Source organism: Glycine soja, chromosome 19 (assembly GCF_004193775.1).
Source record: "Glycine soja cultivar W05 chromosome 19, ASM419377v2, whole genome shotgun sequence".
Taxonomy (NCBI): domain Eukaryota; kingdom Viridiplantae; phylum Streptophyta; class Magnoliopsida; order Fabales; family Fabaceae; genus Glycine; species Glycine soja.
The window spans coordinates 27,981,655-28,006,549 of record NC_041020.1 but is presented as its reverse complement, the minus strand read 5'-3'; the positions used below and the strand labels follow the sequence as shown (position 1 = coordinate 28,006,549).

The 24,895-nt window shown below is 35.4% G+C and overlaps 2 protein-coding genes and 1 pseudogene across 2 annotated transcripts; all 3 read right to left on the bottom strand.

The window, feature by feature from the left end:
* Positions 1-995: 995 nt before the first annotated feature.
* On the bottom strand, positions 996-5,117 carry LOC114397956 (glyceraldehyde-3-phosphate dehydrogenase, cytosolic-like). Its single transcript, XM_028360044.1, has 11 exons — positions 5,025-5,117; positions 4,703-4,803; positions 3,882-3,997; positions 3,673-3,772; positions 3,053-3,199; positions 2,892-2,952; positions 2,632-2,729; positions 2,204-2,346; positions 2,004-2,087; positions 1,654-1,743; positions 996-1,253 (listed from the first exon to the last, which is right to left on the bottom strand). Exons 1-11 carry the CDS (start codon positions 5,053-5,055, stop codon positions 1,211-1,213), a joined length of 1,014 nt encoding a protein of 337 aa, XP_028215845.1. The 5' UTR covers positions 5,056-5,117; the 3' UTR covers positions 996-1,210.
* Positions 5,118-13,413: 8,296 nt separating this feature from the next.
* On the bottom strand, positions 13,414-15,612 carry LOC114398682 (annotated as a pseudogene).
* Positions 15,613-20,062: 4,450 nt separating this feature from the next.
* Positions 20,063-24,633, bottom strand: LOC114400687 (probable carboxylesterase 11). The gene is made up of 2 exons (XM_028363265.1): positions 23,617-24,633; positions 20,063-21,054 (listed from the first exon to the last, which is right to left on the bottom strand). Exons 1-2 carry the CDS (start codon positions 24,399-24,401, stop codon positions 20,517-20,519), a joined length of 1,323 nt encoding a protein of 440 aa, XP_028219066.1. The 5' UTR covers positions 24,402-24,633; the 3' UTR covers positions 20,063-20,516.
* Between the last annotated feature and the right edge of the window lie 262 nt (positions 24,634-24,895).

Sequence of the window (24,895 nt, the reverse complement as noted above, 5' to 3'; positions counted from 1 at the left end):
TTTTTTCATTCAACCCCCTAAACTGACGTTCAAGGAGAAGTAACAATTTGTTGTTTCTCACAAAACGATACTTTAGAATGCGTGCCCACGGAATGAAACGGTAAAACAAACATAGCCTAAACATCAAACTCCTCTAAACCATGAGTTCACCCTTAGTGTTTGTTTTGTTTATTGCAATGGGCAAATGATTACTAATAAGTATGGTTCAACATCATTTGCCAGGAAAGACACAAGGTCAGTAGGTCAGTTTGGCTTCATCATGACATGACACTTGAGGCCTTGAAGCAAACCATCCGAAAAATACCAATAATCCTCTTGACGACAAAGTAGTGACCGATGTCTATCATCGATATCCAATATCAACCGTCGGGGATTGTAATAGGGTGTGGAAACTCAAAGACGATGAGGATGTACAATCAAAGTTCTTTATAACTGCAGAATATCCTAACCTTGTTTTTGTTGAGTTGTATGCCAATATGTATAACACTCAACCACAACAACATCCAATTGCAAACCTAACCTATAGTGATTGGGAGGTTATGGAGAAATATCTTGATCAAGCAATGAAACTAGAATGATTTTATGTACAGAGAGTACTATCTATCTACTATTAGAAAGTCAGGATAATGGTTTTTTTTTGTTTTTAAGATTTCTCAGTCTAATTGTTATTATTGTATCATTTGTTTTGAAAAAGTGTGTTATTTTCATTATACAAATGTAAACCTATTTGAGTTGTACTTGTTAAATGCTCATTGGGAGACATATTGGCAGGTTTGCACTATACTATCTCTTCCTGACTAGTCTGTACGCTCAAAACACAAGGCGATTTATAGGTTTTAGAACATCTAAACCTCAACACAAGGTTTGCAATATTTGAAATACTCAACCAAATACAACAAAAAAGAAAATGCATCACAACTGCGAAAAGAAATATTGATGTATTATTATTAATATAGATATCACCGAGTAAAATCTCTCAAAATTTGATGCCAATAAAGAAAACGATAACCTACCAATTACTAGTTAAAACTATCCTTGACAAGAAGAAATCTAATAACCAAGTTTGCCAGAAGTAAAGGATGTCCCAGTGAGGGACAGACATCACTTCTTGTATTTTTACTACATTATTCCAAATACTACTTTATAATCATAGAGCAAATAAGCTGAATGCTGAAAGGCATGGGATTTGGGCAAAATTCCTTGTAGCTCATTAGACTGAGGCCATGTGTCGAATCAAGTCAACCACACGTGTGCTGCAAAGAAGAAAGCAACAATGAAAGTGAAAGTAGAAATCATTTCCACTGTGAGAACTTGATGACATAGCCTAGAGTTCTACTCCAAGGATGTGTGTGTTATTTTTTATCTTTTGGCACAAGATTAAATAATGCATAACTTAACTCAAACATAAAAAGGGTGCTTAGTTGCATGCAAAGATGAGAAATAGTTCTGTAAGTGTAACAAAATCAGATAGTTCTATAGGGAATAGTATCTAGTAGGCTAGTAGCTGCAATTTTTTTTCCATCAACACTTTAAGTAGTTTGGACATGTCTTAGTGAGTGTGTTTTTGCTTCTTGTTGCCTATAGACTGACAAAAAAGAAAAAGACTAATCACTTAGTGAAAATAAAATAAAAAGGCATAGAAGTTTGTTTTACCTGTAGCCCCACTCATTGTCATACCAAGAGACAAGTTTCACAAAGTTGTTGTTCAATGAAATTCCAGCCTTTGCATCAAAAATGCTTGACCTGCCAGCATATGATGGATTACATGGTAAGCTACATCACACTAAAAGCCTTGTTGATGGAAAATGACATGCAATAGCAATATTAACATAAGCTCCAATCCAAACATTAGTGACATAATCTAGCCAATAGACTGAGGCACACCTAATTGTCAATCCTAATTGCTACATTGCTCTACCTAAGCTAAAACCAAACAATTGGCCATCTAAGGTGTACAATGCATGATGGTGGCATACTAATTTAGTAACTACATGCATCATCACCTGTTGTCACCCACAAAATCAGTAGACACAACATCATCCTCTGTGTAACCAAGGATTCCTTTCATACTTCCCTCCGATGCCTCCCTGTGAAAAAAAAAATTGAGGACATGAGATGAGGACTTCATTATAGTAGTAATTACATGTGAAAAAGTAAACAGAACATCAATGTCCCGTAGCAAGAAAAAACAGTTTATACTCACTTGATAGCAGCTTTAATCTCATCATAACTGGCTCCCTTCTCAAGTCTGACAGTGAGATCAACCACTGAAACATCTACAGTTGGAACTCTGAAAGACATTCCTGTCAACTTATTATTAAGGGATGGCAGCACCTTACCAACAGCCTGAACAGTTCCAAAATAGGCACACAGTTAGTTATTTCCAAGAAGAACTTGAGTGGATACAAAATAATATACATCTAAAGACAATAAAAATTGGGAAATTAAGAGAAACATAGTGTAGTAAATATTACAAATACAATGGTCAGATAACATGACTTGCATTCACATGTTTGCTTGTTATATCTACCTATTTATTCCAAGTTCAACTATCCCTTAAAGCAACTAAAACTTCAAATCACATGAACAATGTGAGAAAGGGAAGTGCATGTATTCACATATGCTAGATACCTTAGCAGCTCCAGTGCTACTAGGAATGATGTTACAAGAAGCAGCTCTTCCACCTCTCCAGTCTTTCATTGATGGTCCATCAACAGTCTTTTGAGTGGCTGTGTAACATAGAAAGACAAGTCAGTTAAATAGTGAATCATGTGAATCCAAAAGGGTTTGGCATAACCCTTCTACCCCTTCAATAAAATTGTTTTTGCTGATAAAAAAAAAAAAAAAAACAAATGTGAAGCCAAAAGAAATGCAAAACATTGCACACATACCAGTCATAGAGTGAACAGTGCTCATGAGGCCTTCAAGAATACCAAATTTGTCATGTATAACCTGAATATATTTCAACAAGGTCACTTAATTGAGATTTTGTTTTTCTCTGTATAATGAGAATTATTCTTTTCAACTTTAACCAACTATAGGAAAAAACTACCTTTGCAAGTGGAGCAAGACAGTTAGTTGTGCAGCTAGCATTAGAAACGACAGTGATATCAGACTTATATTCCTTCTCATTGACACCAACAACAAACATTGGGGCATCCTTGCTTGGGGCAGAAATAATAACCTTCTTTGCACCACCCTAATATCAATGTACATGACCGAAAATTAGGAGAAGAGACCAAATATGGGAAGTGTTTTAACTTTTAAGACAGTATAAAATGTGAAGATTAAAATAACCTTGGTATAAAATGTGAAGACAAAGTGTATAAAAATTGAAGTCCCACCAAAAGCAAAGTCAGTAGTAAAACTTATTATAAGATATTTTATCCAATGTAAAAGCTACTTAAAAAGTTGCTTCAACTCAAAATCAATTCTTTGACAAGAAACCTAGCATGTGAAGATTTACTAAAAAATAACATTAGTTGATATTTCAATGTGATTTTAGATTACTTAACATGAAACTAAACGCACTCTAAAAAAAGCTTACCAAACTATTATTCACAAAAAATTTTGCCCTTCACTTTTTCACTAGACACAAAATATGGATAGTGGTAATCACATTTATAATTGATTCACAACATCATATGATGTGAAGAAAGCTTAATGACAAACCTTCAAGTGGGCAGCTGCCTTGTCTTGATCAGTGAAAACTCCAGTGGATTCAACAACGTAATCAGCTCCAGCCTCACCCCATGGAATTTCCTCTGGATTCCTAATAAAATAAGAAAACAATTTTAGCCTAACAAATTACTTCATTGTGTGAGCCAAATTGTATCCAGTATCCATATCCAATCTACTTAACATATAAAATTAAACTATACCTGATTCCAAAAACAGTAACTGAGCTACTACCAAAGAGAAGGGTTTTACTGTCCTTAACCTTAATCTCACAGTTTTTGAATTGCCCATGAACAGTATCATACTTGAACATGTAAGTCTGCAGGAAACAATTCCAAATTACTAATGGATAAACCTCATTAATGTTTGCTTATTGGAATGAACACATGGTGCAAACACTGGTCAAATTTGAAACAAACGAATCTTTCTTGAATCCAATTTTTAAACCCAACAAAATACTAATACATATTTGGACAGACTGGTATTCTTGTATATTCATTCATACTCTTTTTTCCAACACCTTTATCAAACAAAATAAGATATTATCTCTAGTCTGTGATCACATACATGTGCTTTTTTATTTGACCAAAGGAATTAACATGGTTAGATTTCATTTTTAGAACCAATTGGCATGGAGGGAGGCGATGTGAAACTTTCTAAAGCAATACACAATTATGAATTATAGATTCTGATATCATGTTAGATTTCATCTTGAAATTAAATGGAATTAAGTGAAATTGTGCAATAGATATAGATATTAATCCACACCCCAATAAACCAAGGAGATCTAACTTAGTTTGTTGTGCAGATGTGAGTTGTTGTAAACCCCTACTACCACAATTCGATTCTTATGGATAGAGGGAGAAAAAACAGTAATTGAGACTGGTAACGTGGGATTTTCCAACAAACATAATGCAATTAAGCATCATATTAGCAAGATCCATGCATGTTCAACTACTAAAATGCACAATTAAACATCATCACCACCAAACCCATATGAACTACACCGAAAATATTAATGTACCATGTAATCAGTTGTGATGAAAGGATCATTAACAGCAACAAGCTCCACGTCATCGTTCTGCATTGCCACCCTGGCCACCAAACGGCCAATCCTTCCAAATCCTTCATCATCACAAGCAAGTGCACACACACACATCACATGTCATTAATTATTACCAAGGTAAAAGAAACATCAACAAACTTTTCTTTGATTTTTTTACATTGTCAATTGATAAAATAGACATTCACTTTATAAATGGTTAAACAATTCACATTGAACAAGTATGCCACACAAATCCAAAAATGTTGAAGAAAAGAAAAAGAAAATGGCATTATTAGAGTACCATTGATGCCAATCTTGATCTTTTGGCCCATGATCTCTCCTCTGGTTTAGCTAACACAAAGAAAAGAGGGCAATAGAAGACAGTGAATGTGAGTAACAGAAGATCAAGGTGCAATGGCAATGTGCAAACATGCATAGCTATATATAATAATACAGTGATGGCTGAGTAAACAAGTGTGAAGCGAAATAAGTGTAAGTTGTGTGTGGCATGTACCACAAAATCCGTTGCTTTCCGGAGAAAGTTTGAAGGACTTACATCGTATCAAATCAAAAGAATCATGTAACAAAAAAAAAAAAAAAAACCATCGCGAGATAACGGCTTTTATGTAGAATCGGTAAAAGCCAGTTTTCTTCAAAGAATAAAGACTAAAATTCAACAAAAAAAAAAAGTTGAAAGCGAAATTTATCTTTTAAGAATATATACTATTTTCAATTTAATAATATGTAGTAATTCTTCTATCAAAAAATTAATACAAAAAGCATAATGTAATTCAAACTACGTAATAAAAATCTTTCATTAATTTCTTATCTAGTTAAATTTGTTGTCTCAATTAAAAAAAGTCACTTTATACGTCTCGTGTTTGGCAAAAATAATTTATAAATTAGCTGAAAAATTGTAATTTATAAGCTAAAAAATAGAAATTGAAAAATTAAAATCTTATAAATTAAATTATTGAATTAAAAATATGTAATTAATGTTAGAACAAATCTCTTTTAACCTGTGATATTACAAACTACAAAGAAACACAGGTTATTAATAAAATGCGGAAATTACAGATCAAAACATACCTTCAGCCATTGCTATGAAGAGTTTCTTGTTTTGGTTCTTCCAAGCTCTCTCTCTTCCACTCTCTAGATGGTGTATAAGACTGAATTCGAAGGGATGAGCTCATGGACCAAATTCATGTGCTTATATAGGCATTCTACCATCAAGAATGCATTTACCAGCCATTACCACTCATTATTGGCTGTTACAATTCATTATTGGCCATTATCATCCATTAACAGCCATTCAATTTGGCTTTCAAAACTGATGAGCGTTACAAAATTTCAAAATGTTATGACCATGAATTATTACATTCTCCCACTTGGTCCAAACATTTTGACTTAATGCTCAATCTTCTTAAGAAATGAATATATGAATCATAGTGATAGTTCCTCTTATAACGAGTAATATCATCTATGTATTACAATATACTCAATTTCCCAAGCAGTATACTTAAAGTGGTAATAAAACTTCATGAATAAACCCAATGTTTATTCTTGGTCCAAAACATAATTTTTCTCAAATAAATCAATGTGCACCAAAATATGAGAAAATATCATAATATAAAAGTTTCAATTTTTACATATATGTATACAATCATAAATTGGAACCAAGTCCCATTCTTTCTACATGATCCTTAAATTTAAATGGTGGCATGCCTTTAGTTAAAGGATCAGCGATCATCAACTCAGTGCTTATATGCTCAATGACCACTTTCTTGTCTTTTACTCTTTCTCTAATGGCTAAGTACTTAATGTCGATGTGCTTACTTCGACTTCCACTTTTGTTATTCTTAGCCATAAAGACAGCAGCTGAGTTATCGCAAAAAATTCTTAAAGGCCTTGAAATAGTATCAATTATCTTCAGCCCAGAAATGAAACTTTTAAGCCATACACCATGTGATGTAGCCTCAAAACAAGAGACAAACTCAGCTTCCATGGTAGAAGTAGCAGTCAAAGACTGCTTAACACTCCTCCATGAAATAGCTCCACCAGCCATCATGAAAATGTACCCAGATGTTGATCTACGAGAGTCAACACAACCAGCAAAGTCTGAGTCTGAATAACCAATCACATCTAGATTGTCTGTCTGTCTATACATAAGCATGTAATCTTTGGTCCCTTGAAGGTACCTCAACACTTTCTTAGCAGCTCTCCAGTGGTCAATACCTGGATTACTCTGATATCTTCCTAACATTCCAACTGCAAAAGCAATGTCAGGCCTTGTGCATACTTGAGCATACATGAGGCTTCCAACAACTGAAGCATAAGGAATGTTTTTCATTTGTTCCCTCTCAAAGTCATTCTTTGGACATTGGTTCAAATTAAACCTATCACCCTTCACAATGGGAGCAACACTTGGTGAACAATCTTTCATCCGAAATCTCTCTAGAATTTTGTTAATATAGGTTTCCTGTGATAGACCCAAAATACCTCGAGATCTATCTCTATGAATCTTAATGCCGATGACATAAGATGCATCACCCATATCCTTCATGTCAAAATTCTTAGAGAGAAATTGTTTCACCTCATGTAGCAAACCCCGATCATTGGCTGCAAGTAAAATATCATCTACATATAAAACAAGAAAGCATATTTTACTCCCACTAACCTTGTGGTATATGCATTGATCCATGGGGTTTTCATCAAAACCAAATGAAGAAATTATCCCATGAAACTTAAGGTACCACTGACGGGAAGCTTGTTTTAAACCATATATAGATTTATTAAGCTTGCAAACCAAATGCTCACCACTATTAGAGGAGAAACCTTCAGGTTGTTTCATATAAACCTCCTCCTCTAAATCACCATTAAGAAAAGCTGTTTTCACATCCATTTGTTGCAACTCAAGGTCAAAATGAGCAACTAATGCCAAGATTATACGAAGAGAATCTTTCTTAGATACTGGAGAAAAAGTCTCTTTGTAATCTATTCCTTCCTTTTGAGTAAATCCCTTAGCAACAAGTCTTGCCTTGTATCTCTCAATGTTGCCTAATGAATCCTTTTTGGTCTTAAAGACCCATTTACATCCAATGGCCTTCGCCCCATTAGGCAACTCTACAAGGTTCCAAACTTTGTTACTCTGCATGGAACTCATCTCATCCTTCATGGCATCATACCATAAATTTGACTCTTTACTACTCATGGCTTGATCAAAAGTTTCAGGATCATTTTCAGCTCCAATATTATAGTCAGATTCTTGCAAATATACAATATAATCACTAGGAATAGCTGATTTTCTTACTCTAGTAGACCTCCTTAATGTTGCATCAACATTTTCTTGGGGATCATGTTGTTCAACTGGTTGTTCATCATTTTCATGAATTTGATGATCAACTTGATCTACTGGATTATCAACAACAGTTTGTGGAATGCCAATCATGTGTTGTTCATCATCCCTTTGAACTTGAGGGGTATGAATTACAACCAATCTTTCATTTGACGTGGAAGGTTGAGATTCTATATAATCAATTTCAGAACCTAAGTCCCTCAATTGATCACTCCCACTGATCAAATCATTTTCAATAAATTTGGCATTTCTTGATTCCACAATCCTAGTAATATGATGTGGACAATAAAACCTATAACCTTTAGACCTTTCGGCATATCCAATGAAATACCCACTAATGGTCCTCGGGTCAAGTTTCTTCTCTTGTGGGTTATATATTCTCACCTCAGACGGACAACCCCAAACGCGCATATGTTTCAAACTCGGTTTCCAACCTTTAAATAACTCAAAAGGTGTCTTTGGGACAGCCTTGGTTGGAACACGATTTAATATATACGCTGCCGTCTTTAGTGCTTCAGCCCACAAGGATTTAGGAAGATTGGAGTTGCTAAGCATACTCCGCACCATGTCCAATAATGTTCGGTTCCTTCTTTCTGCCACACCATTCTGATTCGGAGAACCAGGCATAGTGTATTGGGCAACAATCCCATGTTCTTGAAGGAACTTTGCAAAGGGACCAGGTGCTTGTCCATTCTCAGTATACCTGCCATAGTATTCTCCACCTCTATCTGATCTCACTATTTTTATTTGCTTGCCACATTGGTTCTCAACTTCAGCCTTAAAGACTTTGAAGGCATCCAATGCTTCGTATTTGTTATGAAGCAAATAAACATTCATATATCGTGAATAATCATCTATAAAGGTGATAAAATATTTCTGACCATGTGCATCCATATCTGGACAACAAATATCAGTATGAATTATTTCTAATATGCTTGAACTCCTATTAGCACCTTTCTTAGACATGTTGGTCTGCTTACCCTTAATGCAGTCCATACAAGTCTTAAAGTCAGCAAAATCTAGAGTATTGAGTACCCCATCTTTCACTAACCTTTTAATCCTCTCAATGGAGATATGTCCTAATCTCCGGTGCCATAACATAGAGGAATTCTCATTAATATTACACCTTTTAATACCAGTTTGAACATGCATAGAACTATAAGTGGCATTATTTTGTAAACCAAGAAGATAAAGACCATCAGACAATATACCATTCCCAACACATTTAGAATTATAAAATAACTCAAATGATGTGTCTTTGAAATTAAAGGAATATCCAAACGGTACAAGCCTTGAAATAGAAATCAAGTTTCGGGAAAAACTTGGTACATAAAAAGTCCTTTCTAATTTTAAAATAAAGCCACTACTTAAAGTCAAAATGCAAGTTCCAATGGCCTCCACATGTGAGCCTAGCTTATTGCCTGATAAAATGCTTTGCTCACTTCCCACTGGTTTCCTTAGGTTTTGCATACCCTGTAAAGAATTTGCAATATGAATAGTAGATCCAGAATCAATCCACCAGGTGTTAATATTAACACTAACCATATTAGATTCATAACATACTAATGAGATTGATTTACCTTTCTTCTCAAGCCATTTCTGGAACCCGGGGCAATTCTTTTTCATGTGTCCCTTCTTCTTGCAAAAGAAACACTTTGCCACCTTCTTAATATCAGCTTGAGGTGGTATTTTACCATTCCCCTTCTGATAAGCTTGAGACTTAATTGCTTTGTTCTTCCCATAAGCAGTAGTCAGCAGTGCACTCTCACCCATCTCCATTACAAGCCTTTCTTCTTCCTGAACACACATGGTCATTAATTCATTGATAGACCATTTATCTTTATGTGTGTTGTAGGAAATCTTAAATGGCCCATATTCATGCGGAAGGGTGTTCAAAATGAAATGCACTAGGAAGGACTCAGACATATCAACCTCTAGTTTCTTAAGTTGAGCTGAAATATCTCGCATTTTCATGATGTACTCACGCACACCTTTCACACTGGTGAGCCGAAGAGAAGAAAACTTCATGATCAAGGTGCTTGCTAAAGTCTTATCTGAAGTGATGAACTGGTCATCAATGGCCTTAAGCAAGTCTCGGACCTTTTCATGCTGGTCAACAGAACCACGTATCCCAGCCGAGATTTTAGTCTTAATGAACATCACGCTGAGCCGGTTGGATCGTTCCCACCGCTCATATAGCGCAACGTCAGCTGGGCTACTTTCATTTGTGATTGTAGGTGGTTCGTCTTTCCTTATAGCATAATCTATGTCCATCCACCCCAATTGTAAAAGAATTCTCTCCTTCCATATCTTATAGTTATCTCCTTTGAGTTCGGGAACATCACATTGAATATCAGAAAAACTAATAGTTTGAGAAGCTGCAAAATTCAAAGGCTTATGTCAAAATTTGAGGCATACTAATCTTAATTGTATCTTTTACCAATGTAAACATACCATAAAATTGAATCTTGTGACATAAAAATTGCCTATGGGCTAAATTTTTAATTCAATAAGAAACAATTAAACCTTATGATAGAATAATCAAATTATTTGCTTAATATTCATGCTTTACGGGTACAATATGAAAATAATTTAATTTCTATCGTAAATTTTTACTTTATGATAAAATCGACAAATTATACATACATCATGATGCCTGTGGGTAAATCATGAAAAATAATACGTCATTTTATCCCAATTAATTATACAGATATAATAAAAATTCTTGTGAGATAAAATTCATTATATAAGTATAATTAATTACAATATTATGTCTAATTCCTTATATGATCTTTAACCAACTTAATATATAATTTTAATCAAATATAGATGTTGTGGCTAATCCATAATTAATCAAAATCATAAAGATCACTTAGACATAAAAATTTATTATATGAGAATAAATAGTATTTTGCATTTCAAAATCAAGATACAATATAATTATGAATAAGATTCTCATATAATTTTATAATTGAAATATAATATTATGCATTTGATTTCATATATATATGCATAGAATAAAATGTTCTAGAATATATTCATGCATAAATTAAATCAAAATTCAAAAAACTGTAAAGCACAATGTGTATATAACGTATTAAAAACGACAACATATCAAAAAAGCCTTATTGGTTTAGTGGTCTACACATATATTAGTGTTCTCGGAGTCAAGGGTTTGACATTCAGCTAGCACAAAACGTAGGAGTTTTTGTCTTTTTTTTTTTTTAAAACACTGTTCATCATCTTCAACCTTTAGCGGGTCAAACCCGACCCATACGCAGACCCGTTCGTTTTTCATTCATTCGGACACCATTTTTCACGATTCAAAAGCCAAAATTAAGGAAATCAAACGAAATACATATTTCTAATTTTATTTTTTAAGAAACAAGGCCCTTCATACCATAAACAAAATCAAATCGGAAAATACCGAAAAACGAAAATGGACAAGGCAGAGGCAATTCTTGCTCTGATACCAAATGTTAGAACAAATCTCTTTTAACCTGTGATATTACAAACTACAAAGAAACACAGGTTATTAATAAAATGCGGAAATTACAGATCAAAACATACCTCCAGCCATTGCTATGGAGAGTTTCTTGTTTTGGTTCTTCCAAGCTCTCTCTCTTCCACTCTCTAGATGGTGTATAAGACTGAATTCGAAGGGATGAGCTCAGGGACCAAATTCATGTGCTTATATAGGCATTCTACCATCAAGAATGCATTTACCAGCCATTACCACTCATTATTGGCTGTTACAATTCATTATTGGCCATTATCATCCATTAACAGCCATTCAATTTGGCTTTCAAAACTGATGAGCGTTACAAAATTTCAAAATGTTATGACCATGAATTATTACAATTAAATTAGTTAATAAACAAACTGATAAATACATTCAGTCACGTCACGAATATAGAAATTTTTTTTAGTGGTTATCAGGTGAAAAATAATATAAACTCTACTAAAAGAGTATTACGAAAATTGAAAATAATAAAGAATAAAATATAAAGTGAATAAAATTAAAATTAATTTATTTTTTCTTTTATCTTTTTTACATTCATCTTTTTAAAATAATTTTCTAACGGTGGCAGCACTTATATTTTTATGAGGGCAAAAAAAAGTATTCATAAAAACATATACTTAATGGAGGCAATTATTCCTATCGCTTTCAAAATAGATCCGTCCCTGGATATATTTAATATTATATATATCACTTTCAATATTTGAATGTATTTTTAATAATTTATTATCTTAAAAATTAGGACTATACTTTTTAAATTTTATATTATAAAATATTATCGTAGTTGTTTTAACTTTTCTATAATATTTCATTCTTTTTTAACAATAAACTAAATTTGTATTGCTTAAATTTTTTAATATTTGAATACTTTTTAGTAGTATTATTTAAAAATAAAAAAAATAGTTATTTTTCTTTATATTTCTAAATTGAAAAAGGATATGTTAAAAGCAATTTGAAGATAATTAGTAACAATAAAATAAAAATAAAAATAAAAATAAAAGGTGTAGCTAAAATTATAAATTAGTTGTATGTATATGGTGCCTTTGGAAGAGTTTATAACCAACTTATTTGGATTTATCTTATGTTATTTTTTATTTATTTTTTCATTTCTTCTCTCCAAATTCGTTGTGACTATCATACTACTTGCATACAATGATTAATAAAATGACGAATAATATATTTCTGATATATAATTAAATTATACAATAACAAAAAGAAGTATGAAATTATATAAATAATTTCTAAAGTATTGAATATCAATTACAACATTATATTAAGAAGTAAAATATTTTAAAGATGTATTGTTTATTACTACATTTTTTTTTTTGAGGAATTGATTAATACATCATATACATTGTTATCTACATCAAACATTAAAATTTGACTATTTTATCACGTTATCTAATTCATTAATATGATGTGGTAATAAAGAAAATTCCTCTTAAAAATTTATATTATTATACTTAAAATTGGCTTAAATATGTTGGTGAACCCTCCAACATACTTAAAACTCGCAACTGATCCTAGAAAAACTTTTATTTTTCATTGAGTCCCTAAAAATTCAAAAGTTTTGAAGAAGACCTTTGTCGTTAGTTTTTGTCTAAAACATGATGATGTGTCCGTTAAGTGGACACGTCACTCATATGCATACAAAATCACGAGATATTAATGACATGACATGTCACCTAGATTTTTTTATTTTTATATTTAATTTAATAAACTATTTTATTGATAAACTATTCAATTTGATTTTTGATCGTCATATTTATTTTAATTTTCATTAGACGGTCTCAATTTTTTTATTTTCTTTTTTCTCTACCTCTGCTTATCTTTCCCCCATTTGCCCTTTTCTTTTACCTCTCTCCCCAATCTCCTTCTATCCCCACCACCGCACACCACCCCACACCACCATGGCACCATCTCCATCACCCCCAAATCGATAGGTACCAAAACAACTGTCTGAATCCCAATAAATTTGACCAAGAAAGACCTCACATAGTAATCAAAACCAACTTTGAGCGTATTCAAAATTCACAAATGCTTTCCAAAAGCAAAACACTTACCTGGACCCCCAAGCCCCTGGGGGAAAGAAAAGTACATGGAAGCAAGAAGACTTAATTAAGTTTTTCATACCTGGAATATAAGTTATTTTCAAATTATTATCTAACATTCACTTTTTTCAATCAAATACCTAAAAAAATTTCAATTTTATTTTACTATTTGTCGTTAGTTACCTTTCATTAAGTGATGATGTGGTAGACAAAGTGTGACATCATCACTTCTTTTTACAAACATCTCATTATCATGTCATCACCTTCAATGATGTGGCAATCACGTGTCAGTGATTGAACGTGATGACGTGACACTTCATCTTTCATATCATCACTTAACAGAAGAGGACTAACGACAGATAATCAGTTGAAATATAAAAAAATTTCAGGTAGTTATTTAACAAAAAAATGAATTTTTAGGTAGTAATCTGAAAACGGTCTATTTTCCAGGTATGAAAAACTTAATTAATCCAATTTGAAAAACAATTTTTTAGTTAACAAATGATAAAGAGGAGTTTTATCAAACTAAATAATTTAATTTCAAATAAAATGATAAATGATAAATTTTATTATTTTATTTAAAATAAAAAAATGATAATCGTAAATTTAAGTTATGTTTAAAAGCAAAACTTATTCGTCAATAAAAAAAATATTCCTCAAACACTTTTATTTGATCAAATATTTGTGAACTTGTTAAAAAAACTAAAAATTAAATAAAATAACTTGATGAACATATATGTAATTTACTTTTATATAGACTTAAGAAACTTTATCCTATAATAAGAAATGCATTAAATTAATAAGATATTTTTTATCGGTAGGAATAAAAAAAAACTATTTAAAATTTACAATAATTCACCTATTAATTTATCATGTTTAATCAGTTGAACTAGATTAGTAAGAGAGTATTAAAGGTGAAATTAAAGAGTTAAGATGCGTACATTTAATATCCGGACAAAGCTAAAAGAAAACCAACAAGATCAAATGATGAGATATATATTTTGAGTCCAAAGAATAGTGAAGGAAAAATGAGGAAAGACATAACATGTTACATCCTTACATTGATCATAAACTGCAAAAACATCAATTATATATGGTTTAAATAAGTTTTTCATACTTGAAAAATACATCGTTTTCAAATTACTACCTAAAAATTCATTTTTTGTCAAATACCTACCTGAAAATTTATTGCTTCAACTTAGTACCTACCGTTAGTCTCATTCCATTAAGTGAAGACGTGACAAAATGATTGTCATGTCATCATGTCCAATCACTGACACAACATTGTCATGTCATTGAACGTGATGATGTTGAAATAAGGTGCTCGTGACAAGGTGTGATGATGTGACACTCAGTCTACTAAGTCAATACTTAATAGAAGAAGAATAACGGTAGGTAGTAAAATGAAACAAAAAAATTTCAGGTACTTGGTTGAAAAAAATGAATGTTAGGTAGTAATTTGAAAATGACCTATAATCTAGGTATGAAAAACTTAATTAACCCAAGCAAGAAAGAACATTTCTATATCGGTAACACGGTCCAACCCAAAAGCATAAATTTCCTCATCAGAACCCCCAAAAGTCATGTGCAGCTTCTGCAACACCTTCTTCCTCTTCCCTTGCACTTTCTCATCATCATCAATTCTCACTTCTCCAACCTCTTCTCCCTCTCTTGGCTTCCTACAACACCCATCCCTCCACCCCAAAACCCAATCTCCATACTTTGACTGCAAAATTTGCCAGAAGATAGCGTAGTTCCTACTGAAGTTTGACGCATTCGAGCGCTCCACGAGATCCGACGGCTTGTTCTATAGATTCTCGCCGCTCCCAAACGCCATTAACATATTCTCGTTCGAAATTGAATTTGCCTCCAAGTAATCGTACGCCCTTCGACCCAAAACCTTCACCATTGTCGCTTTCTCTTCCTCATTCCACACCCCTCCTAACCCCACCTCAATCTTCATCTCCAAAACCCAACAAAATCTCTACTTTCGCAAAACCCAAATACCTCGTATCTTTCGCAACCCAACAACATAGTTTATTAAATTAAATTAAATATAAAAATAAAAAAATCAAGTTGGCATGTCATGTCATTGATACTTCTGACCTGACTTCGTATATGTATCGCTGAGATGTCCAATTAACGGACACGTCATCACATTTTGGACAGAGACTAATGATAAGGATCTCCCGCAAAACTTTTGAAGTTTCAGGGACCCAACAACAACAACAACAACAACGCCTTATCCCACTAGGTGGGGTCGGCTACATGGATCAACTTCCGCCATAATGTTCTATCAAGTACCATACTTCTATCCAAATCATTAAGTTCGAGATCCTTTTTGATAACCTCTCTTATAGTCTTTTTGGGTCTTCCTCTGCCTCGAATTGTTTGTCTTCTCTCCATCTGGTCTACTCTCCTCACTACAGAGTCTACCGGTCTTCTCTCTACATGCCCAAACCACCTAAGTCTATTTTCCACCATCTTCTCTACAATAGGCGCTACTCCAACCCTCTCTCTAATAGCTTCGTTTCTAATTTTATCCTGTCGAGTCTTACCACACATCCACCGCAACATCCTCATCTCCGCTACACCTACTTTATTCTCATGTTGGCTCTTGACCGCCCAACATTCTGTTCCGTACAAAATCGTCGGTCTTACCGCAGTCCGATAAAACTTTCCCTTTAGCTTGATCGGTACCTTTGCATCACATAACACCCCCGATGCTTTTCTCCATTTCATCCATCCTGCTTGAATGCAATGATTCACATCCCCTTCAATTTCCCCATCATCCTGTATTACAGACCCAAGATATTTAAACCGTGTGACTTGAGGGATAATATGGTCTCCTATTTTCACCTCTGAGTTAGAAACCCTCCTTCTTTTGTTGAACTTACATTCCATATACTCCGATTTGCTTCTGCTTAAGCGAAAGCCATGTGTTTCTAGAGCTCGTCTCCAAGTTTCCAACCTCTCATTCAACTCCTCCCTCGACTCTCCAAGGAGGACTATGTCATCTGCAAAAAGCATGCATCTCGGCGCTATCTCTTGGATTTGTTCCGTGAGGACATCCAGAATTAAGGTAAAAAGGTAGGGGCTAAGGGTTGACCCTTGATGCAAACCAATTGTGATGGGAAAATCGTCTGACTCTCCACCCTGTGTCCTAACACTAGTCGATACCCTATCATACATATCTTGGATAGCTCGAATATATGCAACCCTAACCCCTTTCTTCTCTAGAGCTTTCCACAAAATCTCTCTAGGCACTCTATCATACGCTTTCTCCATGTCAATAAAAATCAAGTGCAAGTCTTGTTGGGCCATGCGATATTGCTCCATCACCCGCCGTAATAAATAAATCGCTTCCATGGTCGACCTTCCCGGCATGAAACCAAATTGATTCTCAGTAACTTGAGTCTCCTTTCTTAATCTCCGTTCGATCACTCTTTCCCATAATTTCATGGTATGACTCATGAGCTTGATTCCCCTATAATTTGCATAATTTTGTATATCCCCCTTGTTCTTATAGATTGGCACTAACGTGCTTCTCCTCCATTCCTCTGGCATGCGTTTTGACCTCATAATTTCGTTAAAGAGTTCGGTGAGCCACTCAAGACCTCTATCTCCAAGAGTTTTCCACACTTCAATAGGTATGTTGTCTGGCCCCACCGCCTTACCATTACTCATTCTTTTCAACGCTTCCTTTACTTCCTGTTTCTGAATCCGACGATAGTACTTATAGTTCCGGTCCTCTTCTCTTGTGTCTAGACTGCTAGAGTCATATCCATATCCATCATTAAATAAGTTGTGGAAATACGCCTTCCACCTTTCCTTGATATCTTTTTCATGCACTAAGACTTTGCCTTCTTCATCCTTAACACACTTTACTTGATCCAAATCTCTAGTCTTCCTCTCTCTACCCTTAGCAAGCCTATATATAGATCTTTCTCCGTCCCTGGTTCCTAGAGCTTGGTATAGTCCGTCAAAAGCTTGGGCTCTTGCCTCACTCACCGCCTTTTTGGTTTCATTTCTAGCTATCTTATACTTATCCCAAGTTTCAGAATTTCTACACCTAGACCACTCCTTGAAACACTCATTTTTTACTCTAACTTTGCTCTGAACATTTTCATTCCACCACCACGATTCTTTACCCCTAGGTCCAAAACCTCTAGATTCACCCAACGTCTCTTTAGCCACTTTAATAATCTCTTGGGACATCTTGTTCCACATATCATTTGCACTTCCTTGTGATTGTCCACACCATCCCTCCCATATCTTTTGTTGGAAGATTCCTTGTTTCTCACCCTTCAAGTGCCACCATTTGATCCTTGGTGCTACCATAGGACTTCTTCTCTTTGCCCTATCTCTAATTCTTACATCCATAACCAAAACTCTATGTTGGGTAGTCAAGCTCTCTCCCGGGATAACTTTACAGTTCAAGCAATACTTCCTATCAGACTTCCTGATAAGGAAGAAATCTATCTGAGAACATGTCCTTCCACTTTTGTAAGTGATAAGATGTTCCTCTCTTTTCTTAAACCATGTATTGGCTATAGAAAGATCCAAAGCCTCCGAAAACTCTAAGATGGATTTACCCTCCCCATTCATCTCCCCTAGGCCAAAACCCCCATGCACCCCCTCAAAACCTCTAGCCACGCTACCTACATGTCCATTGAGATCCCCTCCTAGGAAAACTTTCTCTCCTTGGGGTATATCCTGAAGTACCCCTTCTAGATCCTCCCAAAATTTTACCTTAAAGTGTTCTGCTAACCCAACCTGAGGTGCGTACCCACTAATAACATTAAAGGTGTCCTGTCCCACTACCAATTTTAAGACTATGATACGATCTCCTACTCTTCTTACATCCACGACATCCTTCTTCCACTCCTTGTCCACAATAATCCCTACCCCATTTCTTGATCTGATTTTTTCCGTATACCACAGCTTAAATCCCGAGTTGTCTAATTCTTTCGCTTTTTCACCTGTCCACTTAGTTTCTTGTAGGCACATAAAATTGATCTTCCTCCTCACCATAACATCCACTATTTCCATAGATTTTCCAGTAAGTGTGCCTATATTCCATGTACCAAAGCGAATCCTCCTGTCATGAACTAGCTTCTTTACCCACACCCGTTCACGAAAATGTGGGAACCCTTGCTTACTTTTCACTACATCCGAGCGGCGATGCAGCGGCCCTTGCTCTTTTGACACTGTACTCGAGCCATACAGCGCGTTGCTTCCGGGCAACGACCTAGCATTCACATTATTACGTAATTGATCCATGTCATAGAGATTCGACAAAGTTTAACGTTGGCTGTCGAAAGCCTAACACAACCCTCTCCTTTTATCAGGGACCCAACGAAAAGCAAAAAAATTTCAGAAATCAGTTGCGAAATTCAAGTATAGTTAAGAGATCTCCAACATGTTTAAACCCTTAAAATTTATATAAATTCTCTCTCATGCTGTTTTGTTTTCATTCTCATTATGCTATCTTTAAAGTGAGCAAAAATATATTTTCCCTTAATTTAAATATCTTAATTTACCAAATTTTAAGTAAATTTAATTTACTATAAAGATTGTAAACATATTCTAACTTAATTTAGTGAAAATACCAAGCAAGAGGAACTTTTTACCACAATCTGTTAGTTATTTTTTTGGATAATGAAACAACACAAACATATTTCAACACACTATATATATTATGCCCCCTCCTCAAACAAGGTGTAAAATATGGTTATATGATGCAAATACATAATGTACAATCGTTTCTCTTCCATTGTTTCGTAACACTGCTTGACTTTCAAAAGTAACAAGGGGTTTTTCCTGCAACCATAGTTACCTTCTAGTGAACTCATGGTTACAGCTCAGTCAGCAGAGATGCCACCGATGCAAATAAGCCCAGAAGATCTCACAGATTCATAAACCTGTCCATACCCTACCCCTCACAGGGTCAGAGTGGTGGCTCCCATTCCCTCAAAGTGCTTCCAATATTGAAACCAGCAAGCCAAAACACTGGTTCGGCTTTGGTACGAGAAGATGGTTTTGAGTTTTAACCATGATAAGCATATGATCCCATCTCTTTACGTCATGAGAGGTTCTGGATTCAACCTCCACATGGCTCAACCCCCCCCCACACCCCAGGAATTCAAGGGGAGGAGTGTGTGTGTGGGCAATTACCTCAAGATTTGTGATAATAGCCAAGTTTATCTAGTGAAGATCATTACATATTTATACTAGTGGATGTGTATGCCTAAAACTTAACAATCAACAAGAAGATAACGATGAAATATTTTTTCTTCATTGGGGACAACATTGTGCACAACAATATACTAAGCAAAATCGGTTTTAGCTTTTAGCTAATATTATTAAAGAAACTTCATATCTTCATCCTATAGACAATCACTAAAGGTATCTTAAGGGAAATTGTTTTTTAATCCGAAATCTTAATGATATCGAAACACAGAGAACTGGTCTCCTGTACAAAATTAATTAACTATGAAGTCCCACTACTACTCCAAAAGTTGCATAGATAAGAGAATAGACTGGAGACTTCATGAACGATGACCCTAATGCTAAAAGAATATATCACTAAATTTTATATCATGAGAAATAGTACATCATAATACACAAGAAAAAATGGAACAGGGGCTTCCAAATGCAGTGTGCATGGAGGTGAATGGATCTCTCTCTAGCTCAACTCTCAAACAACTATCTTACAACAAGAACTGACAGGTGGAGGGAACGTGGAACAGGTCAACAACAAGAACAGCAGGACCTCGTAACCCCGAAGGTGTATATATACTGGTGGTAGCAGAAAAATGGCCTTCAAAGATTTTCTCACTGAACCATCATCATCTTAAATACTGCTCAATATGAGAATTCATGACCTCGAAGCGAAATATATTTCTTGACCCAGATGGCAATGTCCTCGGCACAAACCTGGGCCTGAGGGCTTTTGAGAAGTACGTCAAGTGTTGCAAATTCATGGACTGCATCTTTATACTCATAAACAGGTGCATCAACATTCACCTTCCTAAGCTCCTCTGAATAAGCAATGGCGCGGTCCCTCATCCAGTCATGTTCTGCCACTACTGTCAATGTTGGAGGCATCTTCTTTAAAGGAGGACCGTGACCTGGGGCTAGGGGATTGGCGGCTGGATGGTCTAGGCTAAACTCTTCCTCAGGTAGGAATAGTTTCCATGCTAGCATACACATTGCCTTGTCGTAAAAGTAAGAGTTTGCCAACTTAATTTCAGAACGAGTAGGCACACTTCCAATAAAAAATGGATACATCAGGACCTGTGCCACTACCTTGACAGGGTCCAAAAGTGTGCCTGTTTCTACAGCTTTTCGAGCCACATAGTCTGCAATATTTGCACCGCAACTCACGCCAAGAAGAACACACCTGATTCAATATCAAAGAAAAAAAAAGGTTAAGCTTTGAACTAAAGGTGTACTTAACTCCTGACAAGAAAATACTTATGGTTAAAGACAACAGCTCATCTACAAAAGTGATACCCTTCAATTTTTTTATTTTTATTTTTTTGCTTTTAATCAAGACCAGTTCTGAAGAGGCAGAGCATTACAAAATATATATGTCCATGTCCAAAGGAAATAGATCAAATCTTTGCAACATCAATAATCAAAGTCAAACAAGCATCCTCTTAATTCACCCAACGTACTTAGACGTCAATTTCCTAATATATGCTCTAAAAAATAATTTACTACCAGAAAAATTCCATTTTCAAGAAAAATTAAAACACAAGTGGAATATTAAGAATGGGGAAGCTAAGCAGAATAAGACTGATTCCCTAACCAAGAAATCTGTTTAGAAAGAGAAAGTTGAGGAAGGATTGCAGACAACAAATAGAAAAGATTAAACAAGATACGAGATTCTAAGCCAACATTAAGAACAAACTGAGCATTACAACAGCAAGTAAAAGCGACCCAGAAAGACAAGGCTCCAAAATGGTTAGTAGAGTGTAGAGACCCCTCCAAATAACAAAATGGCAGAAACTTCATGTGAAGCATTACATTAGGCTTCATTACAAGCCCTTGTAGTCTAATCAATATAGTAGTATTTGATTGTTAATTTCAGCTCTGCGTCCATGAGTTGGAATGCTATTAATTACAATATAGTAAATATAGTAGTATTTGATTGTTAGTTTCAAAAGGATGGCTGGGTCTGCCGGAAACCGGAATGCTATTAATTAACTTACAATATAGTAAATACAACGAAACGAAAAATTTGGAAATTAGAAGGAAAATTACAATATAGTAAATATAGTAGTATTTGATTGTTAGTTTCAAAAGGGATGGCTGGGTCTGCCGGAAACCGGAATGCTAAAAAAAACTGAAATCTGGTACTGACAATAAGAAATATAGTAAAGAAAACATCTGACCGAAACCAAAAAAGAACAAGTCCAAGGAGAAAAGCATTCACATGAACTAGTGCTTAAGCACCTTAGGTCCACCATTCCTTTTTCCTTAATCATCAAAATCCTCTCTAATTTTCCTATCCTATAGTGCAGGATGACCGGTGCTGCCATCAAGTGACATCCACCGGAACAATTCTTCACACCGTCATCACTTTAACTCCTCTCTCTCAATGCCTTTACATATCCAGAATGTTAAGTTATATAAGAACTGAGCAAAATAGCTACAGACCCAATGGTCCCAATCTAAAAGCAAATGACCCCACGTCATTGGACATAATTTCTTAGATAAGATGAAAAATGAAGCTTACTCGTATAGACACCAATCAATCCCAATTTGGCAAGTGAGATGGGCAAATTTGCTATTCTATCAAGGAAATTTGGCAAAAAAAACTATAGACAAACAAGAAATTCCATTTCATTAAAACCTAAATACTTAAATAAACGGGAAGGGAGAATGTGATGAATTTAAACAACCATGGATTAAAACAACATGCCATAACTTCTACACTGAAAAAAATTGAACTTTATCCCACATAACAGAATGTCAATGTGATTTTATTCGAGAACACTCAAGAGGGTAACTAGTTAACCAGTAAAATGAGGCTGAATAAATAATGGTTCTTTTAATCTGAAACTTCCCTAAAATGTGACAAAATTAAACAAAAAACAATGGGCAAAAATAACTCTAAAGACATCTTCCTTGGCAACATTAAAGTCCAGCTTAGATAAACTTCTTCATAAGCACTTACAGGAGAAGAAAATAAAAGGAAAAATTGAATAAAACGTCTCCCATAAATTAAAATCTATGAACCTCAACTTCTGGACAAATTAGATGAAAACCCTTCTATAAAAATTGAAGTGTATAAGTTGTTTTTAACTTATAGGAGAAACATAATTTGTTTTATCTTCTTTTTCCTTCTATAGATACATATGGAGACGTTTAACCAAACAAGACCTAAGTCACTAGTTCAATTGCAATCAACATCAGATTGAAAATCTCAACCCAAACTTGCTGTGATCAAATTCAAAACCCCCTGCTTACTACCCAGTCTGTCACCTCCTCCCTAACTCACAGATCCCTTCACCAATTTGCTAAATTATTACTCTACAGTCTCTAATCACTATCTACATTTAAAACAGACAATCAAGGGCATCAACGCCAATCCAAAACTATGAGATGTATAAAAAACAAAAATCAAAACAAGAGCTATCACACTCCTAATATTCTCTTCACTATAGGAAACTACAAAATCATGAATAAAAGCTCATTAAATTAGCAAGTCCTTTCAATAAATTTGATTGTATTCAAATGAGTGTATCAAATAGTATGCTGCTACAGAGGGCCTAACTCACTTGATTGAACAAGATGTGTGACTTTGTTGTAAACCCCCTAGTATCTAATAATTGTCTTCGATTCCTATGGATAAAAAAAAAAAAAATAGTGTTTCTAGCAAATCAATCTACTACACTAAGACAAGCATATATAAGATCAAACAAAAAGCCATAATAAAAGAAGTTCAAGTTGCAACCTTGATGGATTTCCATGAGCAGCCAACCAAGGCTCAACCACTGATGCCCCAAAGGTTTCCACAATATGCTTGTGCTGACCCTCCAACCTCCTCCTCCCCCCCATTGACTTAGTGCACTCCGCCAAATTTGCCTGCTTCGCCAGCCAATTCAGCACCTTCAGCCCGTCCTCGAACGCGGCCGGATACCGATTCTCCGGCGCCAGCCGGTACCCCACCGCCACCACCACCGCCTCGCAGAGCCTCGCGACCCGCCGGCAGAACACGTCGTTCGCAACCGAATCGTTGCTCCCGCTCACCCACCCGCCACCGTGGAACTGCAGAACCACCGGTAACTTTTTCCGGCGACCATTCCCCGCCGGCGACGGCGCGTACCCCCGGTAAGCGCCGCCGCAACCGCCACTGTCGCCGCCGCTGTTCCGTCGCTCCTCCTCCCGCGGCGAGAAGATTGCCGGCTCATAGCTGTTGCGCCTCACCGCGCGCAACGACGACGTTTCGTGGTTCACCGATCCAGGTTCGGGTTTGGAGCTAGGTTGGGAATTAGGTTCGAGCGCGGAATCTGGAAGGAAAATTCTAATCGAGAGAGATGTTAAGGGGTCGATGTGGATGTCTTTAGTGGCAACACCATCGGAGAATGACGGGTTGGCCGGAGCCACCGATTCGTCGGGTCGGGTCGTGACGCCGAACGGGTCGGAGTCTTCGGGCCGGCCTTGGATCCGGTTCTGCAAACGGTGCTTTAAAAGAAACTTGAAGAAGACGCTGTAGAGTTTCACGGCCACGCTCGGCATCGCTTTGTGTAGTTTACATAAACCGGAAAACCGTTAATTAGGATAATTTCATGGCTTAATTTGGATCGGATTGGGGTTGATTAAGCTGATAATTACGTGGGATTAGGGGTTTTTTGTTTGTTTTAGGTTTGTTGGGTTGAATGGGTTTGAATTTTGCTGGTGAAGGAAAGAGAAGAAGAAGAAGAAGAAGGAAGGAGGAAGAAGACAGCATGTAAAGGCAGAAAGAAAAAGAGATGGGATTTGATTTTTCTTCTTTTTTTATTTTCCAAAACAGTCCATGTTTCTATTTTTGTTTTTCGTAATTAAGCTATTAATGCATGGAAAATAAAAATATTTCTCAGGAATTTGTTCATTTTTAACCTTTGATCAAGTTAGAAGTTAATTATTTTTTATAAAATGTAAAGGTTAGAGTTAAGAATTTTTTATGAATAAATAATGAAAATGTGAAATTCATTAATCTATGTATTTCAAATTGAAGGATATTTAAAGCTTTT

What these genes read in the sequence shown, in the direction of transcription:
- LOC114400687 (XM_028363265.1), bottom strand. Translation starts at nt 24,401, where the DNA reads ATGCCGAGCGTGGCCGTGAAACTCTACAGCGTCTTCTTCAAGTTTCTT. An exon ending in GCTCATGGAAATCCATCAAG is followed by an intron (nt 21,055 to 23,616) that starts GTTGCAACTTGA and finishes ATATTGAATCAG; the next exon opens with GTGTGTTCTTCTTGGCGTGA.
- LOC114397956 (XM_028360044.1), bottom strand. Translation starts at nt 5,055, where the DNA reads ATGGGCCAAAAGATCAAGATTGGCATCAATG. An exon ending in GATTTTGTGGGTGACAACAG is followed by an intron (nt 1,744 to 2,003) that starts GTGATGATGCAT and finishes ATATGCTGGCAG; the next exon opens with GTCAAGCATTTTTGATGCAA. An exon ending in GACAATGAGTGGGGCTACAG is followed by an intron (nt 1,254 to 1,653) that starts GTAAAACAAACT and finishes TCTTCTTTGCAG; the next exon opens with CACACGTGTGGTTGACTTGA.